Genomic DNA, 24,215 nt, shown 5'->3' with positions numbered 1-24,215 from the left:
CTCTAGAACTGACTTTCCCTTTTCTGTCTTGATGGCTTGGACAGAAAGGGCTCAGATCTGAAAGGAGGGAAATCTTAATGTATTCCCCTCAGCCCGAGTGAAGTATAGTGGGCCACAAGAGTGTGGGATAGGTGTAGTATGCCTTGTACACCTTCCACTACATAAGCCATTCTTTATTGAAGTCCCTGCCTTTGTCATTTAATGGTCATGATTAATTGTGCTTCCAATTTCTTGCCTAATCTGTCCCCTCCAGAATATGACCTGACCAGAATGCCAACAGTCCAGTAACGCCAGCCTTTGGACACTAAGCCTGTGACTTCCTGGTGACAGCCAACTGACCCTGTAAAGTCTTTCCCCTCACAGGAAGGACTCCCTCCGTGCTGCACCCTCCCTTTCAGGGCACACATGACCCAGGAGTAGGTAGGACTACGTCCATGTCCAGCTGGAAGTAGTTACAAAAAGATGAGACCTTCGTCCATTGTCCTTTATATGATTATAAAGAAATTGTAAATCTGAAAGGAGGGATTGTAACAGGGCGCAGTCAAGAGGGGGGCCCCAGAAAAAGGATTTGCAATGAAGTCCAGAGCTCAGGGTATCCAGAAAATATTAAGACATCCTCACCACCCCCCTCAGGTGTCAGTAGGGGGAAGGGACAAATGGAGCAGGGCCATTGAGAGCTGTTTTGCATAGCAACAGTTTTGCAGCTAACCTCTGGAATGGTCATTTAACCTATCTATAACCTTTAACTGGTTTCATAAATATATTAAATAGCTGTGGCCTTGCTCTGAGCCAGGGGGATGGAAGTGACTTCCACCCAAGATTTTAACTAGGGGGCAGGTCCCCGAGTTACAGCGCCTGCATGAGAGCTTGGAGTTGACTGGCTCCTGCCATGGGGACACACCTGACCAAACTAATGATGGCAGACCAGTAAACTTGTAATAATACAGAAATACAGGCAGGTGTAACCGACAGTGGGAGGAGTTGGAAATGAAGCTGCAAAGGAGGACTTGTGAGGGGATTTAAACCCAGACACAGCAGTCACTGAGGAGAGCCATGCTAGTTTGGGGCAGAGTGAGGACCCCTCCAGCCATTAGGAGAGAGCCGTGTGCCTTTAGCAGAGTGAGGACCCCCTCTAGCCCAGGTGAAAGGGAAGACCACGCAGCTTTGCCAGAATGGAGATCCCTGCAGCCAAGCGAAGAAGAAAGCCACACGCTTTTAGTCATAGTGCAGACCCCTGCAGCTTTAGTAGAAGGGACCCACGTGGCTTTGGGGTGCTCCCTTTGACTGCGTGGCCTGGGAAGCAGGAGAGACTTTGCCTGAAAAACTTGGTACAAAGAAATCTTGCCAGTGGAAGGTGCTGCATGACTTTGGATTAACTGGAGATCTTGCCTGGACGGTCAACATAGCAGACAATATCAGCAGCCTGGAAAAACAGATGTGTGCTTCTTTTCCTGAGATACGGTACCCCAAATTGGGGCAGGGGGAGAAGGAAGCACTGTGGGCATCTGTGTTTATCCTAAAGTACTTTGATATGTTTCTGGGGACATTGGGTCACTACTTCAAGTCTGTACAGCTTTAAATGAACATTTCATTTCCTTATCACAAATCTCTGGCATTGAGAGATGTCTTTCCAATTGGTGGTGGACAGAAGAGCCCAGTAGGTATTAGTATACCGTCCTTGGGAGGGGCCCCTGTTGTTCTGTAGCAGTTTTTGGCATCCCTCGGTGGGCCAAATACTGCCCCCTCCTTGGACCTCTGTTCAGTAACAACTTCACATACAAGAAGATTTAAAACCAAAACATGTCTTCCCTCAAAATTGAACTCCCTTTCTGGAATTCCCTATAACATTCTAGCAAGAGAGCTCAAAGTCACATTTAACAATGCTGAAAGTGTAAGGAATTCTTTCTCAAATCGATTCTTTCCTTCCAACTCAGAACATTGCCACCCGAAATGAGGCCGTCGGAACCTGGACCATCGCAACTCTGTCCTACGTGGACCCCTGACTTACACTTCTATTCATGCCCAAACATCCTCCACACTGCTGCATGACATAATTCTCTGAGACCAAGGGAGTAATAAACACATTCAGAAACTGAGGTTTTTCTTTTAATGTACCATTTATAATAGTATAAAGAAAACAATTCTGCACAGGTAAAAGGAGGAAAAATAGATTTTTAAAAATAAATGATATTGGGGGCCTGGCTAGTGTGGCTCGGTGGACTGAGTGCCAGCATGCGAACCAAAGGATCACTGGTTTGATTTCCAGTCAGGGCACATGCCTGGGTTTCAGGCCAGGTTCCCACTGCAAGGCATGTGAGAGGCAACCACACATTGATGTTTCTCTTGCTCTCCTCTCCCTCCCTTCCCTTCTTTCTAAATAAATAAATAAACAAAATCTTAAAAAAAATAAAACTAAGTAAATGATATTGGAACAACTTGGTATCTACATTATTAGGATAAATTACAAAATATCTAATATCTATGCACATTTCTTTGTGCTACATAAAGAAATTATAATCCTTAGAATGTCAAAAATGACCTAAATATCTTATTCATAGATTGAAAATCTCATAACAAAAAAGTTATCAATTTTCCTCTCAATGTAATTACAATCAAAATCACTCATTGAACTTAAATCACGATATTAAATCTATACGAAAGGCCAAAGGAAACCCAAGACACTCTTAAAGAACACAAAAAGGCATTAGTGTTCTCAAATATCTAGACCTAATATAAATCTATACTAATTATGACTGTGTAGAAAAAAGTGTAAAGAAATAGAGCAATAAAACTAAATAAAACCCAGAAACAGACACAAGCACTTATGTATACTCAGCATATGACAGCATGGGTAATACATAGATAAAAATAGAAAGGATCAATTGTTTAAAAAACAAAACCAATGATATTAGAAAAATTTGGTTTCTACATGAAAACTAATTTTTTTAAAATAAATTGAGACCCCCTTCCTGGTACCATATAAATACACACAAAAAAGAAATCAACTCCACATGGATTATAAACCTAAATGTATAGAGTAAAATCCATAAAACTTTTATTAGAAAATATTGGAGAATATATTAACTTCAGGTTAAGAAAACATTTCTTAAACTATATGAGCACAGACCCAAAAGAAAAGTTTGATAAATTTTAAACTAGAATTTATCTTCATCATGAGATACCACTAAAGAAAGTGAAGATGAGCCACAACAAATATCTGCAACATGTACAACATGTAAGGATTAGGATCCAGTCTACATGTAATGTGTTCCCACAAATAAATAATAGACAAGTCAACAGATAAAAATATTTTAAAAGTCATTTCACAAAAACAGAAAAATTCAAATGACCAATAAACATTTAAAAAGCTCAACATCATCAGTAATCACGGAAATGCAACTCAAAACCACACTGAGATACCATCGCCACCACTACACTGGCAAGTTAGAAGTCTGCCCATATCAAGTATCAGCAAGAACTGAAAAATGCAACTACCACCCCAGCCAGGTGGCTCAGTTGGTGGGAGTGTCAACCTGTACACCAAAAGGTTGCTGGCTCAATCCCTGGTCAGGGCACATATTTAGGTTGTGTGTGCGATCCATGGTCAGGGTGTGTACAGGATGCAACTGATTGATGTGTGTGTGTGTGTGTCTCTCTCTCTCTTTCTCCCAAATCAATGAACATAGTCTCAGGTGAGGATTTTTAAAAAAAATTAAAAAGAGAAAAACAACTACCTGCATTTATTGGCACTGATGGGAATGAATACTGATACATGCATTTGGGAAAACAGTTTGGCATTTTCTATTAAATTTTGAATATGTACATATCCATGACCCAATTATTCAACTCCAAGTTACAGATTCTAAAGTAACTACTGCACATGTACACCAGGAACCATGTTCAAAACACTATAGTAGCAAAATATTCAAAATGTGCATATAACCAAAGCACTGGAAAAACTCAGAACTCTACCAAAAATAAAATGGGTGAGTTGCAGCAAACTCATGCAACAAGTAACCAGAGTGGTTTTACAGCCATCAGCATGGTTAAATCGGTCAAGTCCAATAAATTAAAATCTAAATCCGGGTAAAACTAAACAACCAAGTGTTCAGAAACATATTTAATAGATGGTAAATTTACAAATAAAAATAATGGAATGATCCTGGCTAGTGTAGCTCAGTGGATTGAGCATGGGCTGCGAACCAAAGGGTCGCCAGTTCAATTCCCAGTCAGGGCACATGCCTGGGTTGCAGGCCAGGTCCCCAGTGGGGGCAACGTGAGAGGCAACCACACATTGATGTTTCTCTCTCTCTCTCTCTCCCCCTATTTCCCCTCTCTCTAAAAATAAATAAAATATTTTTTAAAATAATGGAATGATTCACAGAAGTCAGGATAAAAGTTATTTTTTAGGGGCATAATTGAAAAAGGGACACATGAGGGTTTCTAAGATTTTGACATCATATTGTTTAGGCTGAGTGGCAAACATATTGGTGTTAATTTTATTACTGTTTTTTAAACTATAGGTTTCATAAATCATGTATGGGTATTTCATAATAAAACCAGTTTGGGGGGAGAAGGAAACAAGTTTGAGAGTGAAGTCAGGAGGTGAAGAATCTTAAGTCAGGCAGGGAAAGCAAGAAGAAAAACAGGACAACAGCTCAACGGGGTACATGGGCATGATTAGACTTGAGCATGTTTAATACCAATGACAAGGCACCAGTGGAACTGCAAAGGTTAAAAACATAGGAGAATGAGGAAATAATTTATAAAATGAGATTTCGAAGAAGGAGGGTGGAGTAAGGTTCAGAGCACATATGAAAACAAAGATACTTCTTTTACTTCAGTTTGAGGGAACAAAGCAAGAACCAAGGACTTACATGCCCATCTCCCCCAATAAACTGTATTCCCCTCGACAGCCAGGCAGCACAGTGCCAACGGGCAGAGAAGAGAAGAGAGGTGAGGATTGCTTTGGGTGTTTTCAAAAAGTGCAGAATGGGTTCCCTGAGAAGAGTGCACTGTTGTTACTTAACAAATATTCCGATCACCTATTAGCTCACTTCGCAAATACGCAAATCACCTATGAGAAAAGTCTACATTAAAGTTTCCTTCTTTATCAGATAAATGCAAAACAAAAGAATATTAAAAGTCCAAGTCGTGCTTTTTTGATACACACTGAATATTTATATTAACAATGTTTTAAAAGCTAATTTCCTTAAAATAACTATTAGTTCACTTATAAAAAAATCAAGAAAAAAATCAACTACTTACTTAATTGAGTTTCTAAAGTGATCTTCAGCCGGGTTTTTTACAGTACAACTATTCAGGAGCCACAAATCTGCGTCTGATGCATTTTCTATTAAAAAAAATGAATACGAGAAAGAAAAGTATGACATTTAACCATCGGAAGTATCCAAGGGCTTTCTCAGACAGCACTGGGCCTGCTGGGGTCTCAAAAGCAGAGAGAGGCAGTGAATACAGTCAAGTAAACAGGCAATTACAATAGAAGGGCTAAGTGCTATAACACGGGAATATTCATGAGAAATAAATATTAAAGTGTATGACCTGTGCTATTACCTTTTCATTTAAAATATAAAGAGGATCATCATTTGCTTCCTATATGTTCAATACTTGAGAGTATTCAATAGCTTCCAAAAACTAAAGTGTAACTATCCTAATCTGATCTCTGAATATGAAATGGCCCTTTGGGGCTGGCATGTTAAAATTTTTCAAGTACATGTATTATCATATACTGGATACTCTCCAGCTTGAGAGTTACTAAAAATATAATTTGTCTTCCTTGAAAAAAGTTAAAGACTTACCTCAAACTGAGGCTTTTATTCCTCCCCACAGTTTGATTAGATATTGTTACACTCTGTAATAAATGCACTCACAGTGCAACACATCACCCAAGTCCATGGTGTTTGGTGAAATGAATTTATAAATGCCTGATGCCAGTCCAACTACCTTGCTCCCTAAAAGGACTTCCACTTTAAAATAGGATTAGCACAACAAAAGGAAAACCCAAATTGAAAGCTGCAGCACCTTCACTGGTATTTCTGGAAGAACAGAAGCTGAGGTCAAAGTCGAGAAGGACACAACCACGAGGAATCACGGATGTCTGTGCGTACAACCCACACAAGGAGGGAGCTTCAAGTGACGGCACCACGTGAGAGGGAGGGGGCGCACATCAAAGCTTCCAGCAATTTGGCAAAAACTTTTCCCCCCAGCATGTTATTACAAAAACAGTAAAACACTGTTATAAAGAGGCAGGATCCCAAAATTCTTGAAATGCTAAAAAGGCAAGAGAAGTTTTTATTACTATATACCCACTGCGTACTATGACCCGTCCTGACTCCTGTCCCTCCTCCTATTCATAACCCCACACCACGGTGTACGTCCTACCCAACAGCCAGAGTGGCACTTTATAAGACATAAATCTGAGTATGTCACTTCCCTGCTTACACTCACAGAAATGATGACTATCCACCAACCTCCTCCAGTTCCCTACAAACTATTCCCCACAATGCCACCTGAAAGACGGCATTCCAATCTGATCTCAGTATTCTTGCAATATTCCAAGGATCGCACATTGACACTCAAGGCCTATCCAGATGTAGCACCTCCTCAGCGTCAACACTCACTTCCCCTAAATTCACCTACCCCTCCAGCCATACCAAACTCTTCCTAAACCTTGCGCTCTGCCATCCGCCTATAATACCTTTATTTTCTTTGGAATGGCAACTTATACAGCTCTTCACCTGCCTACCCACCCAGCTAACTCCTACTCATCCCTCAGTCTCAGCTTGAGGTTTGTCAGATGCCTCTTCTCTGCACTTCCATAGTAGACTGTGCATAGATTATTCTGGCGCTTTGTAACTCTGTATTAAAGTGATTCATTTTTTCAGCTTGTGCTTACTACTATTCAAAAAATACTGAAGACATTTCCACCTGGTGCTCTCTGACTGTCCAGGTCCCAACGCAGTAATGGGCACAAAAATAGACATTCAAATAGCCAGAGAACACTACACAATACACAAGGAGGAACAAGAAGAAAGATTACAGAGGGACAATGTGTGAAACTACATACATATAGCACTTTTACCAACCTCCTAAAGCTCTGAAGGTCATACTAATCTTCTGAAATAAGCTTCAAGAAAGCCACCAATTTAATTAACAAATATTCAGAACTGAGACTATTCACAGCTATATCCCCAGCACTTATTATAGTGCCTAGTACATAGTGGGTACTCATTAAATATTTATTAAACAACTGTTGAATTTTTTTATTCATTGATTTTAGAGAGAAGAAGGAAGCAAGAGAGAAACATCAATTTCTTGTTCTACTTATTTATGCATTCATTGGTTGATTCTGGTAGGTGCCCTAACCAAGGGTCAGACCTGGATTCTTGGTATATTAGGCCAATACTCTAACCAATTAAGCTACCAAATGTTGAATTTCAAAAGATGAAGCAAAAACGACAAGCAATGTGTTACATATATAACAAAAAGTCATGGATGTCTGTTATAATGAAAAAAATACAGAGACTGAAGTTTTTTTAAACAAACAAAAATCTAGAGACAGAGCTACCTGTGCCAGACGTCAGGTTGGTATCCCGGCACCTTCTCCATTCAGTCACCTTAAAGCCATCAGACAACTTTTACCATATTTCCACAATAGCCCCTCAAGGGAACTTAGCAATAAACACAGCAAATCACCCTATTCTGTCTGGAATTATGTCAAAATAAAGCAAACACTACACGGTGCCCCAGCAGTTGCAATCAGCAGGAAACTAGTGAATATACCAAAATGCTCACAAACTTACCTAACTTTTTAGTAACGACCCACAAAAGATAAGTCTTTCCTCCAACAAGAACAGTTTCTTATCTAATTATTTCTGAATTTAGTTTTGTGTTACTATATCTTTACTAAGTATTGTCAAAAGACAGTTCTACTTACAAGCATAAAGTAGTCAACAACCAAAACAAAATGACAACTTACTATGTACCAGGCTATATTTTAGGTTTTTGGGATACGGCTGTAACAAGAGTTTCTACCCTTAAGGAGTTTACACTCTTAAAGAGGAAGTGTGATAGGAGAAAAAAAAGGAAACAAGCTAAATTGTTTCAGGTACCAATGATATTAGAACAATAAAAAAAGCATAATGGACAAAGAATAATTTGCAGAACCCAAGGGTTGCTGGTCAAAATAAGTCTCCCTGAGAAATTCAAATCTGAATTGGGGCTTAAATAATGGAAAGGAATCTGCAAAGATCGGAAGAGCATTCAGAGACGATCCTACAAAAGCAAAGGGCTTCAAAGAGAGTGAGCTTACCATGCTCTAGGAACAGAGAGAATGCCAGTGTGACTGGACACAGGGAGAGTGGGGAGAGAAAGGCCAGAGAGGTGGGCAGGACCCAGACTACATGCTGGCAATTGAGTTTCAAACACGAATGGATTTCTACTTCAGAAAGTCCACTCTGGAAGCACTGTGGAGACAGGACCGTAGATGGGGCAAATGAAAAAGTAGTGGGGAAAAATCATAGGCAAGAAAATCTGGTGGCACCTGGACCAGGATTATAGAAATGGCAAGTGTGAGGAATAGGTAGAGGCATATTTTGGAGCTGGACTCAAGAGAACTCAATGAAAGACTAGATCTGAATCCTACCAGAGATAATCAGATAGGATTCCCAAGCACAGGGAAAGGATTTGGGCCTGCATGTCAGTTGGCTGTGGTGCAATTCATTGAGACAGAGAGGGTTTGGAAAGAAAAAGATTTGGGGATGAGAAAATCAGTAGGGGTTTTTCTGGCATGATATATTTGAGATCACTATGGAATATCTAATTAGAAATACTGATCAGCCATTTGTACATATGAAACCAAAGCTCAAAGAAGTCTTTTGGGCTGGAGGCAAAAATAGGACAATCAAAATTCTAGCAAGGGTGTCCTACCCATGGCCTGCGGGATGCATGCATGCAGCCCAGGATGGCCATGAAATGTGGCCTGATACAAAACTGTAAATTTACCTAAAACCTTTTCTTTCCTCATCAGTTTTCATTAGTGTTTGTGTATTTACTATGTGGCCCAAGACAACTCTTCTTCCAGTGTGGCCCAGGGGAGCCAAAAGATGGGACACCCCTGCTAGATAATATCTAATCTACGTGACTGGATGGATGAGTTCACCTAAGGAGAAGTGGAGGGGAAGTGGAGAAAGAACAGGAAAAAATACAAGACAAAACACTGGGTCATTCAGAGGTCTGGTAGACAAGTTGAGATGAGAAAATGACATAGACAAAAGAGCAGCCAATAGGATAAGAGGATAAAAACTAGGGCAAATAGTGTCATTGAAATCCAGAGAAAAAAGTATTAATATTTGAAGTAGGAGTTATCAATTATGTTAAATGCTGCAAGTTCAAGGACTATACATGTCTGTATAATACTAGTATTGTTAATAAAAGAATAAAATGATTATCCAGACTTTTTCATTTTCCTTTTTCAATTGTGTTTATTTGCTCTGTGTCAACCCACAGTCACCCAGCAAGGGCCCCCCTTTTCACTAAGTGACTCAGAAAACAAACTCACTGCACAAGGGGACTGAGAAGAAGTATTGTGTATGGCTATGAGCCAATAAAGAATGCTGAGTCCATATTTTTGGTCCCCTAAAGAACACATTTCCTGGGTTCTAAGATGCCACCAACTATAAAAAAGCCCTATCAACTTTATAACAGCTCTTCAAGAGGAGTAGAACATTACACTCATGTCTTTGCTAATTTTAAGCTATATGCCAACTTCAAACATTAACACAGGAGATAGGATGGGATAAAATGCATCTGAAACAAAAGAAATAAGTGAGTTCAGCATATTTATCTTGGAGTGGCACCATCCAGAACAAACAAGAAATACCCCAAAACATGTCTTTCCAGAACTTCATCACCCAAAAGAAAATAAATGTTCGAATACACTACCACTAGTAAATGAATAAGTTATTGAGCTAAGTATCAGGGAAGAGAAGGTCTTGCCTTAATCAGAACATTAATGCCAGGTCCTCTGATACCTAGAAGAAGCAGTTTTACAAAAAAGCCCTTAGGAAAGAAGGACTAGGTAGATGGACAAGAATGGACTGAGGAAGGAAGACAGTAAGAAGGCACCATGTTTGGAGAAAGACTTGCAGAGGACCCCCAATTTTTTTTTTACCTACTTTGAGATTCGGCCTACAGCACTACTGTTAACTTCCCATATGAAACTGAAAATCATCTGCACATTAGCCAAATATTGTCAGTGCCTGAGCTGGGATATCAGAACTGGTTTGGAAGGCTACAAACTTTAGCCAAGTCAGATGGAATCTAGACCTCAAGATCTGATTATTTAGCCTTTCATTACCACACCATAGTGCTGCAATGAACAGCAGTGTGCGTATTATTCTGTATCCACCCCAGATTATCTCTGGAATCAAGTCCAAAAAAGGAGGATTGCTGGTTCAGAGAATAAAGTCACAAGTAACTGCATTATATACAGCCAAATCTTCCTCCCTAAGGGGAGTCTCACTTTGCACCCCTGTGAGCAATGCAAGACGTTGCCTGTTTATTCAGGCATCACCCACAGACTGTGCAATCAAACCTGTGTACTTTTGCTAATCGGGTGAGAAACAGAAAGCCAGGTGAGGTTTTAATGTGCATTTTTCCTATTATGAGTTGAGCATCTTCTCATATGTTTCAAAACCATTTGCAGGTGGGGTTTTTTTTCCAGTTTTCATATCTTTTGCCCACTTCTCTATCAGGTTATTCATTCTCATTTCAAGTTTTAATTTAATAACACAGATAAACATTATATATACAAAGAGAATATTATTTGTCTATAATACTAGTTACAATATTTCTCCTAGTTTGTCATTTAACTTTTTTATAGTTGCCTTGTACTTTATTGTTTCTAGGATATCAAATTTATACACCGTTTCTCTTATTGCTTCTGGATTTTGAGTCTTAATTAGAAAGTATCCTGTCCTCTCAGATACTAAGAAATTTACCCGTGTTTTCTTCTAATACACACATGGTTTGACGTTCAGATCTTTGATCTATTAGAAATTTATCCTGATATATATTGATCTTACTGAATTTTTTAAACAAAAAATGAAATAGGATACTATCTTCTCATATCAAATTGGAAAACAATTAAAATATGATAGTACCTAATGCTAGCAAAGGAATGAGGAAACCGGTGACCTCTTCTTCTGCTACTAGCAATCGACACTGAGGAAACGCTTTGGAATACAACGGAGCGGCAGCTATCAGAAATGTAAATACACATCAGAATTTCACCTACACCTGCTTGTAGGATACTTGCACCACATCCATATTTATACGTACACATTCATATATGTGCAAACATATATATATTTATTCATTTATTTACTTATACACATACATTTTTAAATTGTCGTTGAAGATAACTTACAAAGCAAAAGAGCTAGAAAGCCAAGTCCAATATAAGGAGACTGACTAAATAAATTACGAGCTTGCAGCTAAAATACCATTTAACTGTTTTAAAAAGGCAAGATAAATCTGTAAGTACTAATTCATCACAATCTCTGTTATAACATCAGGTGAAACAAGGCAAGGTGCAGAAGAGTGGGTCTTACATGTAATTTGTGTTTTAAGAAGAAAAAGAGAAAAAGGGAAATTCTGTTGTAAACAAAGAAAATGTCTAGAAGCATACATATGAAATTGTTTGAGGTATTTGTTCTGAGAAGTACGAAGAAGGTTCAGCTGTCCTATGTAGTATTCACATGCACCTTTTATGTCCTTTCTCCTCTCTTTTTTAAAATGGCATAGATGTTACTTTATAATTTTATAGAACTTAATCCTGAGAAGGGATACATTAATATTTAGTTCATATTCATCTGTATTGTTTTAATTATTAAAAGAATGTATTGCTTTTTTCACTTAAAATTAATCGAGTTTTTAAAATTTTTTGTAGTTTCCTTTTCCAGACAACTTAAGAGTCAATAGTGTTCCTTCATTTCAAGGTGAGAACACAAACTGTTTTCCTGCTGTGACCCATCATGAAAACAGCGACCTGATATACATTTGCTAAGGGACTTTTCTCCCCTCTGCTAAAAGCTTTCTTACTCACTGAACCAAGAAAATGATGGTCACTGACATACCACCCACTCTGAGTGTGAGGATAGAAAAACAAACCATTTGTTTTAATCGAAACACATTTACTTTCGAAACTATTTCTTTATAGACACAAAATAAATTACTTTTAAATGTTGAGTAATAAAAAATCTGATTAGCAATAACAGTAATAGCTAACATTACTGAGTATGCATTAGGTGTCCAGCAATGAGTCAAGCAAGCATGTCATACCCTTTTTTTTCCATTTCATTCTCCAAATTTGTGGTGGGTTCGTTTTTACTCAAATTGTATAGAGGGGGGAATCTATGGCTTATGGAAGGAAAAGTAACTTGCCTAAAATTACACAGTATGAAAGTGGGCGAGGACTGGAAATCCAGACAAACTGACTCCAGGGACTGTCAATTTAAGGAAACTAGAAAGCCTCAATGGTGGCTCTTCACCTCTTGATCAAAATAATAATGCAGACAATATCTACAAACAAAACATAAAAGTGTTACATGGCTTTGAGGTTGCTTCATGGTATTTCTAAAAAGACTAATGACCAGGGTTGAAAAGGAGCTATTTGGCTGGCTATTTCCAAAATTTCCAAGATCTTGAACATGTCAGCTCTTGGCCTTCTGTAATCAGTGACAGGCATGGAAGTAAAGGGAAAATTAACAATGAGTGTTGGATCCTTACTCCAAAGCACAGGCTGACTCTCACAGCAAACAATCTTCCCTTCACCCTGCAGGCTACTGCATAATCACGGCTTGACAGAAGAGATGAGCAAGGTTCCTCTCAACACCACCCAGAATAAAACATTTATCTTTCACAACTGTTCCATTTTAAAGCCAGCTCAAGGAGCAGCAAAAAAACACTAAGAAAAATCTATCCATAGACTTAGGTAAGGCAATTAAGCATGCCAAAATAAAAAATTTTAAAAAAAAAAACATTTACCAAGAATACAACAAAGAGGAAAAAATGTTTGTTTTGCCCTGGTTAGTATAGTTCAGTGGATTGAACACAGGCCTATGAACCAGAGGATCACAGTTCGATTCCCAGTCAGGGCACATGCCTGGGTTGCAAGCCAGTTCCCACCAGGGGACACACGAGAGGCAACCATACATTGATATTTCTCTCCCTCTCTCCTTCCCTTCTCTCTAAAGATAAATAAATAAAATCTTTAAAAAAATGTTTGTTTACCCTGGCTGGTGTAGCTCAGTGGATTGAGCGCGGGACTGCGAACCACACAATCGCGGTTCGATTCCCAGTTAGGGCACATGCCTGGGTTGCAGGCCAGTTCCCAGCAGGGGACTCACGAGAGGCAACCATACATTGATATTTCTCTCCTTCTCTCCTTCCCTTCCCCTCTAAAAATAAATAAATAAAATCTTCCAAAAAAATGTTTGTTTCCTACCAATACCATTTGGTAGGAAAGGGAGGTCACTACCACAGAACAAACATCCATTACACTTATTCACACCCAGTGTGTGTATTTATAGTAACACAAATCATTGGATGACTACTAAAAACTCAGGGGACAGAGTAAGCCTTAATAAAAGAACTTAAAAGCACCTTTTGAAAAATAATTTCTGAAAATCAATTAAAGGCAAAATTAAAATAAAAATTCTCATCAATGCATTTTCTCTTCTCATTTCACTTATTGTTCTCTATAAGACCTGTACAAAGTGCAGCATAAAGTAACCATGTTTTCAAAATATTGTTACAAAAACAATGAACACGATCCATGAGAAATCACTCTCTCTTAAGTCAGCTAGGGTTGGAAGATTGAGAGGGGGAGGGGAGGGGAGGGGAAATGAGAGTCTGAGGGACAAAGAGCATCTGTGGTTCCCAGTCTGAACATTCATACAAAGAGCTGGCCCTCCACCGTTTAGTATTGGTGATTATTTACTCGGTGTATTTCTGAATGACAAAGAACACAGAAGCTTCTAGGGGGAGGCACTTACTCATGCAGATTACTCGCATAACTTTATTCTTTAAAAATGCAGGTATCTCCTGCTTGTCAAAAGTTCTGGTTACACGACTCTACTTTTACAGAAGACCTACATCAAGACTTGTTTTCACTAACCAAAAGAAATCCAAAGCGAATTTTCACCTTTACAAGAGAAGACAGAAAGCGAACACAGCACTCAGCATTGTGATGCAGCAAGCCACTGAGGCTAAGAGAGCCCTGGGCACTGACAGCAGCTCTGCTTTTACTGCATGTTGGTACTGCTTCAGGTTTTCCATGCTATTTGGTATGATTTGGTAGGTTACTTTTTGGATCTTGGCAAACTCAAAATCTTTTCCACATAAATCTGGTAATTGCTTCTTCAAATTCCGCCATTTCAGCTTAGGAAATGTTTTCTAGGAACGCTCTACTTTCAGACAGCCAAGACACCTGTAGCCCTGATGAGTGCTGTGCAGAAACTAAAATGAAGAAACCACGGGTCAGCTTGAGCTCTGTCCATTGTATAAAGGGAAAAGGGAACGTTTTTTAATGATAAATAAAAGCTGGAAAAACTCTACGAATAACTATTGAAAATTAATCCCATAGCTAAGTAGGCCTGGTGAAAACCAGTATCAGAGTGCAAGAGACTTTTTACTCACTATGTGGAACAGAAAACTGCTAATACTCCCCTGTCCTCTTTCCATATTAGATTGCCCTATTGATCCAGATACATAATCAGCTCAGAAGTTACTACATCTAAAGAATCCATAATAGAATACCTACTTCTACATTTTAAATAGGATTTGAAAGTAAGAGACAATATACACACCAAACGGCCTTTAGAGGGCACTTCATGGTCTGGTTGGTCACCACGCCTCTGCCCTAAGCCGCTGCCCACCAGGCCCATCTTGCATGTAATGTTCCTGCCACACTGTGCTTTGAGGACCTCAGCATAATAAAACTCCAAAATTGAGAAGAGGAAAATCTAACCCCCCCAAAATGGGCAAAGAATATTAACTGAGAGTTCACGAAAAGAAACAAACAAACAAACAAACATATGGCTCTTGAACATACAAAAAAGATACTCGACCCCATTCTTTTTAATCCTCTCCCTGAGGATTTTTTTCTAATCCCTACCTGAGAATATTTTTTAATGGATTTCAAAGAGAGAAGACAGGGTGAAGGGACAGAGAGGGAGAAAGAGAAGCATCAATCAGTTGCCTTACCTATGTGCCCCCACCAAAGATCAAATTCGTAACCTAGGTTTACATACTGACTAGGAATCAAACTTGCAACCTTTTGGTATATGTGATGACCATTCAACCAACTGAACCACTCAGCCAGGGCTCAACCCCATTTTTAATAAATGAAAATTAAAACTGCACAAAGAAAAAAAACTGTACCACTTTTCACTTCCTTTATTGTCCAAAAACCGTTAGTTTGAAAACACACCATGCTGATGTATCTACGAGGAAGCAGGCACTCCCCTGTACTGCTAGTGTGAATGCGAACTACAAAACCACCTCTTAAGGCAATTGGACAATACCTAACAAAAAGGCAAGTGCATATCCTCTGACCAAGAAGTTCCAAGAGTGTAGGCTACTATACTTGCACATGTACAAGGTCATTCGCTGCAACATTATTTGTAAGAATAAAAGGTGAATGGTTAAAGACATTTTGGTATATTCAGAATTGAGACTCCTATAAAGCTGCTAAAAAAATGAATAACCTCTAAGTCCAAAATCAAAGAAAGATCTCCAGACATATTTTTCAAAAAAAAAAGACACTAAAAAACACATATACTATGCTACCAACAAAACTCAAGAATTCATTTATACATTTGCTTGTATTTTTATGAAAAACTTTGGATGTACACCATAGAACTAAGAAGAGGAATAAGCACAGAATTGATGTGAGACAAAGACTTTCCCTTGTGAAACGTATTTTTTATTTCTGAACTTATTTAAAAGTTATATATTTTCAAAGTAAAAAGGTAATGTAAAAAATGCAGCCTGTCTTAATCTTCCTACTGTCTCCCCAATTCTTTACTTCCCTCCACAAAGGTCTCGAGCAAACTGGCTCTGTACCAGCTCCACATATCCCGTCACCTCCCATTCACTCTTCCACCACTTCGTTCTGGTGAAGCTCTCATCCACTCAGCATCTCCATGAAACTACTTTCACTGTGGGAACTGACCCCAAAGGCCAGAGACAGCCAAACTCTCCTCTCTTTTCAGTGTCAACAGAATCACTCTCCTATTTTCCTCTTCCTCCCCCGCCTCTCTATTTTCTCCATCCCCTCTGCCCTCCATGAATTAGAGTTCCTTAGGACCTAGAGTCAGGTTTCCTTCTATTCAACAGTTGATTCCAACCATTCCTCTCACGGTTCTGAATACTACCATTACACTGAGAGATGACACCCAAATATATACTTTCAGTTCAGACATCAATCTGAGCTCACTAGTCAACTCACCTAATAACTTCTCCAATGGAATGCAGCAAAGAAACATTAACACCAACATAAGGCATTTCCAAAACTGAACTCTCAAATGTTCACCTTGTATTCATAATGTCCTAATTAGGATGCAGCAACCACTCTATGCACTAAAGTAAAGAAAAATTAATACAAAAATGTGGTTACATAGGGATGAAAAAGCCGAGACACCAAGAGGGAAATGGTGAAGCAACCTCATAACAGCAGGAAACCACGGCCAGTCTAAGGGATAGAGAGACCCACTGGGAGAGGCACGATTATGAGCACAAAGCTGCGCTCATCTGGCAGAGGCCAAAGAAACAACTGGTGCTGCCCAACGTGAAGAGCCTGGACTGCAGAAGAAGAGCTCGCTGTCTGATAGGAGCTAATGCCACAGGTATGAAACTGCCGTTTCCTGAGACTTGAACTACAGGAAAGAAAATACCCTACCTCATCTCCACTCCTATCCTTCGGTCTACCTTCCATCAGTGCCTTCATTTGTCCAGCTCTACCCACAAAAGCCAAAGGGTAAGACTGTCAAGTGTAGCTCCATGTAATATAGTAGACAGAGAAAGTCAGAAAATTGAATCTTAGACCAACAGGCAAATGACTAAATCTCACCTCTTCCATCTTCACCATCTCCATAAATGGCACATTAACCAAAATGTTTAAACCAGAAACACGGATCATCTTTAATCATTCCCTTCACCTCACCAACATCCAAAACAAACCCAACATCTCCCAAAAGATTTTACTTCCAAAATAATGTGAATACATCCATTCTTTATCTCCACTGCCACCACCTTTATAGAAGTTAGAAGTCATCATGTGTCACCTGCATGATTGCAATGGTCTCCCATGCTATGGCTACCACAAAAGCAGCTTAGAAAACTATCAAGGAACCAAAGGAAAGCAAGAGTTGTTTTGTCTTAACGGTCACTAATAATCTAAATATACAGATAATTGAAAACTGGGTGAATAAGATACATACCACTGGCAGCTATTTGAAACTACATTTTGATAAGATAAAAAATAAGTTTGCCCTAGCTGGTGTGGCTCAGTGGATTGAGCACCAGCTTGCAAACCAAAGGGTCGCTGGTTCAATTCCCAGGCAGAGCACATACCTGGGTTGTGGGCCAGGTCCCCAGTTAAGGGTATATGAGAGACAACCACACAGTCATGTTTCTTTCCCTCTCTTCCTCTCTCTCTAAAAATAAATAAATAATATCTTTTAAAAAATCTTTAAAAAACAATGTTTACTACTGAGAATTTACCACACAGAAAAAATAGAGTTGTTACAAAATAAGTTGTATCTTTTTAAAAGAACAATTCAGCAAAATAAAATTCCAGTTTATTGTTGAACAACACTGTTTCACACAAATATCAAAATAAATAAGTGAGTGTCCTGACTGGTATGGCTCAGTGGATTGGCCGGTGTCCCACAAACCAAAAGGTCACTGGTTCAATTCCCAGTCAGGGTACATGCCTAGGTTGCAGGCCATGTCCCTGATCGGGGCATGCAAGAGGCAACCAATCAATGTTTCCTTCTCCTTCCCTTCTCCTATCTCTGAAAATAAATAAATAGGACTTCCAGCCAAGATGGAGACCTAGGTAGATACAGTTTGCGTACTCCAACGACCAAAAGAAGAACAGCAATAAACTTAAAAACAAAAAATAACCAGAACTGCCAGAAAGTCAAAGTGTATGGAAATCTGACAACCGAGGAGTTAAAGTAACATTCATTCAGACGGACAGGAGGGGCAGAGACAGGAGCTAGGGCAGAGAGGACTAGCACAAGAAGGCAGTGGCTGGAGGACTGAAATGGGCAAGGCAGCAGGCGGCAGACCACGCAGTCCCACACGTGTGTGCAGATAACCAGGAAGAACAACTGAAGAGTGAGACAGATGGTGCAACCCACGGTTCCAATGAGGGGAAATAAAGCCACACCTCTGGGTCGTGGTGGTGGGAGAAAATCCAGCCTCACAGGAGAGTACATTGAAAAGACCCACAGCGTCCTACAAGGTACACAAACCCACCCACCTGGAAATCAGCACCAAAAGGGCTCAATTTGCTTATTGGGTAGCAAGGAAAGTGACTGAAATCAGGCCAAGAGCAGAGTAGTTGGCACTGTTCCCTCCCTGACCTCTCCCCCATACACAGCACCACAATGCATCAACATGGGTTGCCCCGCCCTGGTGAATACCTACAACTCTGCCCCTTACGAGATAACAGGTGCACTGAGACAAAGAAATATGGCACAAAGTTCAGAAAGAATAGATCAAAGTTTCAAAAATAGAACTAAGCAATAGAGAGAGAAGCAACCTATCAGATACAGAGTTCAAAACACTGGCAATCAGGACGCCCACAGAAATGGTTGAGTAAGGTCACAAAATGAAGGGAAAAAATGAAGACTACGCAAAGTGAAATGAAGAAAAATATACAGGAAACCAACCATGAAGGGAAGGAAACTGGGACTCAAATCAACAATCTGAAGAAGAAGAAAGAAAGAAACATTCACCTGGAACAGAATGAAGAAATAACTCAAAAAAATGAGGACAGGCTTAGGAACCTCCAGGATGACTAAATTTTCCAACATCCGAATCATAGAGGTACCAGAAGGAAAGGGGAAGAATAAGCAACTGAAAACTTATTGGAAAACATAAGGAAGGAGAACTTCCCCAAACTAGCAAAGGAAACAGACTTCCAACCTTGGGAACGAGCTCTTCCAGCCCCAGGCCAAGCAACACAGCCCAGGGTGCCAGTGCCAGGAAGTTAAATCTCTATAACTTCTGGCTGTAAACACCACTGAGGAGTGGGGTGGTAGAATAAACTCCTAGATTTTTAGGAGACTTCACCGAAAGGGCCTGAACAGACTTAGAACATACACAAATCAAGCCACTCTAGGATTCATCACCAGGGCAACAGCTGAAAGAGTCACATACCGCAAGTGGGTGAACTGAATGGAACCAGGGCGAGGGCCAGGCAAACCTCCAGAAGCAAGGCAGCAGCACAGTGTCCTCTCTGAGCCCAACACATTACCTCACCCTGGTGATTACCCAAGGCCCCGCCCGACACAACTTACAGGTGCCTTTTCTAAAACAGGCCACGCTACTAAGACAGGGAATCAAAGCAGCTCTACCTAATACACAGAAACAAACACAGGGAGCTTCCAAATTGAGGAGACAAGGCAATGTGGCCCAAATGAAAGAACAGAACAGAACCCCAGAAAAAGAACAAAATGAAATGGAAACAACCAACTTATCAGATGCAGAGTTCAAAACACTGGTGATCAAGCTGCTCAAAGACTCACTGATCAAGGTGCTCAAACTCACTGACTATGGCAAAAACATAAGGGAAGAAATGAACGTCACATGAAGAGAAATAAATAAAAATCTACAGGAAACCAACAGTGGATGGAAGGAAGCTGGGACTCAAATCAATGATACAGAACATAAGGAAGAAATAAACACTCAACTGGAATGAAAAGAAAACAAATTCAAAAAAATGAGGATAGTATAAGGACTCTCTGGGATATCATCAAACATACCAACATCTGAATCACAGGGGTGCCAAAAGGAGAAGAGGAAGAGCAAGAAATTGAAAACATATTCAAAAAAATGATGAAAGAAAACTTCCCTAATTTGGTGAAGCAAATAGACATACAAGTTCAGGAAGCACAAGGAGTCCCAAACAAGTTGGACCCAAGGAGGACCACACCAAGACACATCATAATTAAAATGCCACAGGTGAAAGATAAGGAGAGAATCTTAAAAGCAGCAAGAGAAGAGCAGAGAGTCACCTACAAAGGTGTGCCCGTAAGACAATCAGCTGATTTTTCAAAAGAAACTTTGCAAACGAGAAGGGATTGGCACCAAGTATTCAAAGTGACGAAAAGCAAGGACCTACAACCAAGATTATCCTAAACAGCAAAACTATCATTTAGAATGAAAGGGCAGATAAAGCGCTTCTCAGACAAGGTAAAGCTAAAGGAATTCATCATCACAAAACCATTATTACATGAAATGTTAAAGGGACTTATTTAAGAAAAAGAAAATCAAAACCATAAACATTAAAAAGGCAACAAATTCACAACTATCAACAACTGAATCTAAAAAACAAAGTAAGCAAACGACAAGAACAGGAATAGAATCATAGATATGGAGACCTTTTGGAGGATTATCAGCTGGGACAGGGAAGGGGGAGAGTGGGGAAAAGGTGCAGGGATCAGGAAACATAATTAGTAGGTAGAAAATAGAAAGGGGGAGGTTAAGAGCAGTATAGGAAATAGAAAAGCCGAAGAACTTACACATACGACCTATGGACATGAACTAAGGGGGTGGGTTGCTGGAGGGATGACAGGGTATCAGGTGGAGGGGGAAAAAGGTGGAAAAGTTGGGACAACTGTAACAGCATAATCGATAAAATATATTTTTTAAAATGATTCATTAAAAAGTTCTATTTGGCCAAGAAGCAAATCATAACCACCCAGAGAAACTACTCATTAGCGAATTTGCTAAACATCTGGTATCTGTTCAGATTATATAAAACCCTCGATTGTTCAGCACAAATAAATAACTCAAGTATTCTGTTAGGAATGGTACATTTTCAGGACCAATTCCAGAGTATACTGGTAGCTCCTTGAAGGGAAGTTTAGAATAGTGCTCAGTATTATCTCCAATACAAGAGCTATCTACATATTTGACCCAGCAAACTTACTGAGTCAAACAATTACTAACTTGGTTATCAAAAGAAAAGACCCACTCAACAATGCCAAGGGAGGAAGGATCCAAAACAAAACATAAAACTAGGTATAGAAGCCCTGGCTGGTGTAGCTTAGTGGATTGAGCTCCAGCCTGCGAACCACACGATCGCAGTTCAATTCCCAGTTAGGGCATATGCCTGGGTTGCTGACCAGTTCCCAGCAGGAGACACATGAGAGGCAACCATACATTGATGTTTCTCTCCCTCTCTCCTTTCCTTCCCCTCTAAAGATAAATAAATAAATTTTTTTTAAAAACTAGGTATAGGTTTCTTAGACTTCAACATGCAAAAAAGAATAACTTCAACGATCTATAAATGAAATAATGAAACTGTACGTGAGTGAAGTACTTTAGGGCCAGTATCCACTCTGATTTGTCGGTGCCAACACTATGCCAATGTGAGATATTTTGAGTATGATTCCCAGAAAGAAACAAAATATACCAACCGTATAGCCAGTAGGCATCCAATAGTTGTTGTTTGATTGACTGACAGTCATAAACAATATCCCAAAAAGACAGTACCAAACTTTTCTAAATTACAAACATTTTTACCAATTTGACACAAAAAAATAAGTAGCTATAAAGAGAAGGAACAATATTACCTTAAAGGATTATTTGGGAAAGAAACACTATTAGAAAATATTATTCATTTGTCACAGTAGCTGGGGATTTCCTGAGGAGAGAAGAGAATATTTAAATATCTGACACCATTGCATACAGAAAGGGAAAACTATATCAATGAAAGAAACAAGATCACATAACTAGAATTTGAGAGTTGAGGATTGTATTAATGTTATCACTATTTAAAATTAATATTAATATGTCCTAACTCCTTATCTACTTTTCAGTTTTAAATTTTCTTTTAGGTGATTCCAATTTTAGTTTGATTATTTATTTCATTTCTAGTTACAAAGTTAAAAATAGTATATTCTAGTCTTAATTTTGATTAAAAAATAGAGACAATATAAAGAACTATTATAACTTAATGATGAAAAGACAATAATCCAATTAAAAATGGGTGAAAGAGATCTGAATAGACATTTCTCCGAAATTATACAAATAACTCTTAACCACATGAAAAGATGCTCAACCTCAACAGCCATCAGGAAATGCAAATCAAAAATACTACAAAGCTCTGGCCAATGTGGCTCACTTGGTTGGAGCATCATCCCGTAACAGAAAGGTTGCAGGTTCAATTCCCAGTCAGGGCACATACCGTGTTTTCAAGTTTGATCCCTGGTCCTGGCATGGGACCATGGGACCCCACCCCCACTCCTTGTCAGAACACATACAATCCCTGGTCTGGGTGCCGACCCCAGGCCCAGGTATGTCCCAGAGGCAACCAATCGATGCTTGTCTCTCACATCAATGTTTCTCTCTCTCCCTTCCTCTCTCCTTTCATTTTTCTCTAAAACACAATGAAAAGTCCTTGAGCGAGGATTAAAAAAAGATAAGGAAAATAACTACTAAACTACTCTGAGATACCACCTCATACCTTCTAGGATAATAAAAAATAAAATAAAATAATAACAAGTGTTGGTGAGGATACAGAGAAACTGCAACCATCACACACTGCTGATGGGAATGTAAAATAGTACAGCTGACTTAGCAAACAGTGTGGCAGTTCCTCAAATTGGTAAGCAAAGAGTTAACATATGATCCAGCAATTCCTCTCCTGGGTATACATCCTAAAATAATAAAATGTATGTTCACACAAAAACTTGTACATCAATACAGCATTATCCTAACAGCCAAAAAAGTAAGGGGAAAAAACATCCACCAACTGATAATCAGATAAACAAAATGTGGTATACCCATACGTAGGAATATTACTAGGCAATGAAAGAAATGAAATATTTGATGCACCTGGAAAACAAGGTGATGAGATCAGTCCCAAAGTAACACGTGTTATATGATTCCACTAATGAAATGTCCAAAGAGACAGAAAGGAGAATGGTGATTGCCTAGGCCTGGGAAGACTAGGAAGACTGAGGGGTAACAGTTAAAGAACACAGATATTCTATGTGGGTTAATAAAACTATTTTAACCCCTGGCTGGTGTGGCTCTGTTGGTTAGGCATCATCCTACAAACTGAAGGTCACAGGTTCCATCCTGTCAGGACACAACCCTGAGTTGCGGGTTTGGTCCCCGGTCCAAACACATGCAGGAGGCAACTGATGGATGTTTCTCTCTCACATAAATGTTTTTCTCCCTCTCTGTCTCTTTTGCTTCCCCTCTCTCTAAACAAAACAAATTAAAAAAGAGTTCTAAATTGACTGTAGTGATGGATACACAACTCTGTGACTGAACTATAAAAGATACTGAACTATACACTTTAAATGATGTATATGTGGAATGAAAGTTATTATCTCAAAAATGCTATTTAAAGAACAAAACAACAACAACAACAAAAAAGAGACAAGCTTGAGCCACACCGTCACCACTGTTCTCATCTCTGTGCCCTCTGCCTAAAGGTCTCTTCCACCTATCTTCCCTAGAAAACTCCTACTCGTCATTCTCAGCTAAGTTACATGCCACCTCCCCTAGGAAGCCTCCTCTACCAAAGTTCTTCAGAAAGGCACTACTTGCCCCTGTGCTTACTGATGAACCTGTGACACTTCCTTGCGAAGATGCATAAGTACATCCACCTTAATCTGAGTCCCTCAATAGATTACTCATCTTTAAATCCCCAGAGACTCGAGCAGAGAACTTAGAAAAATATATACTCTTACTGTGGGCGGGTTCATGGGTGTGTGGGTGGTGGGTGAGTGGGTAAATGGACAAAAGGATGAATGGAGAGAAAGAAAGAGAGAGCAAGCATAAATAAGCAAAGACCCAAAGATTGGGGAGGCAGAATGGCACGTTAACGAGTAAGCATGAAGACCTGAGGAAGCAAACAGCAATCATAAGTTGACACTAGA

At 39.4% G+C, this 24,215-nt stretch overlaps 1 protein-coding gene across 4 annotated transcripts in view; it reads right to left on the bottom strand.

Moving 5' to 3' along the window:
- Nucleotides 1–24,215, bottom strand: part of CDKAL1 (CDKAL1 threonylcarbamoyladenosine tRNA methylthiotransferase) — a 665,826-nt gene that overhangs the window by 546,943 nt on the left and 94,668 nt on the right. For all 4 annotated transcript variants that reach the window (XM_037037969.1, XM_037037973.1, XM_037037972.1 and 1 more), the window contains one exon: nucleotides 5,269–5,353. In XM_037037969.1, coding sequence (XP_036893864.1) covers nucleotides 5,269–5,353 — 85 coding nt within the window. The remainder of the gene's footprint in view (nucleotides 1–5,268; nucleotides 5,354–24,215) is intronic.

Source organism: Sturnira hondurensis, unplaced genomic scaffold (genome assembly GCF_014824575.4).
Source record: "Sturnira hondurensis isolate 20B ecotype Veracruz unplaced genomic scaffold, ASM1482457v3 Scaffold0023817, whole genome shotgun sequence".
NCBI classification, from domain to species: domain Eukaryota; kingdom Metazoa; phylum Chordata; class Mammalia; order Chiroptera; family Phyllostomidae; genus Sturnira; species Sturnira hondurensis.
The sequence above is the reverse complement of the archived record's forward strand: the minus strand, read 5'-3'. Positions and strand labels throughout refer to the sequence as shown.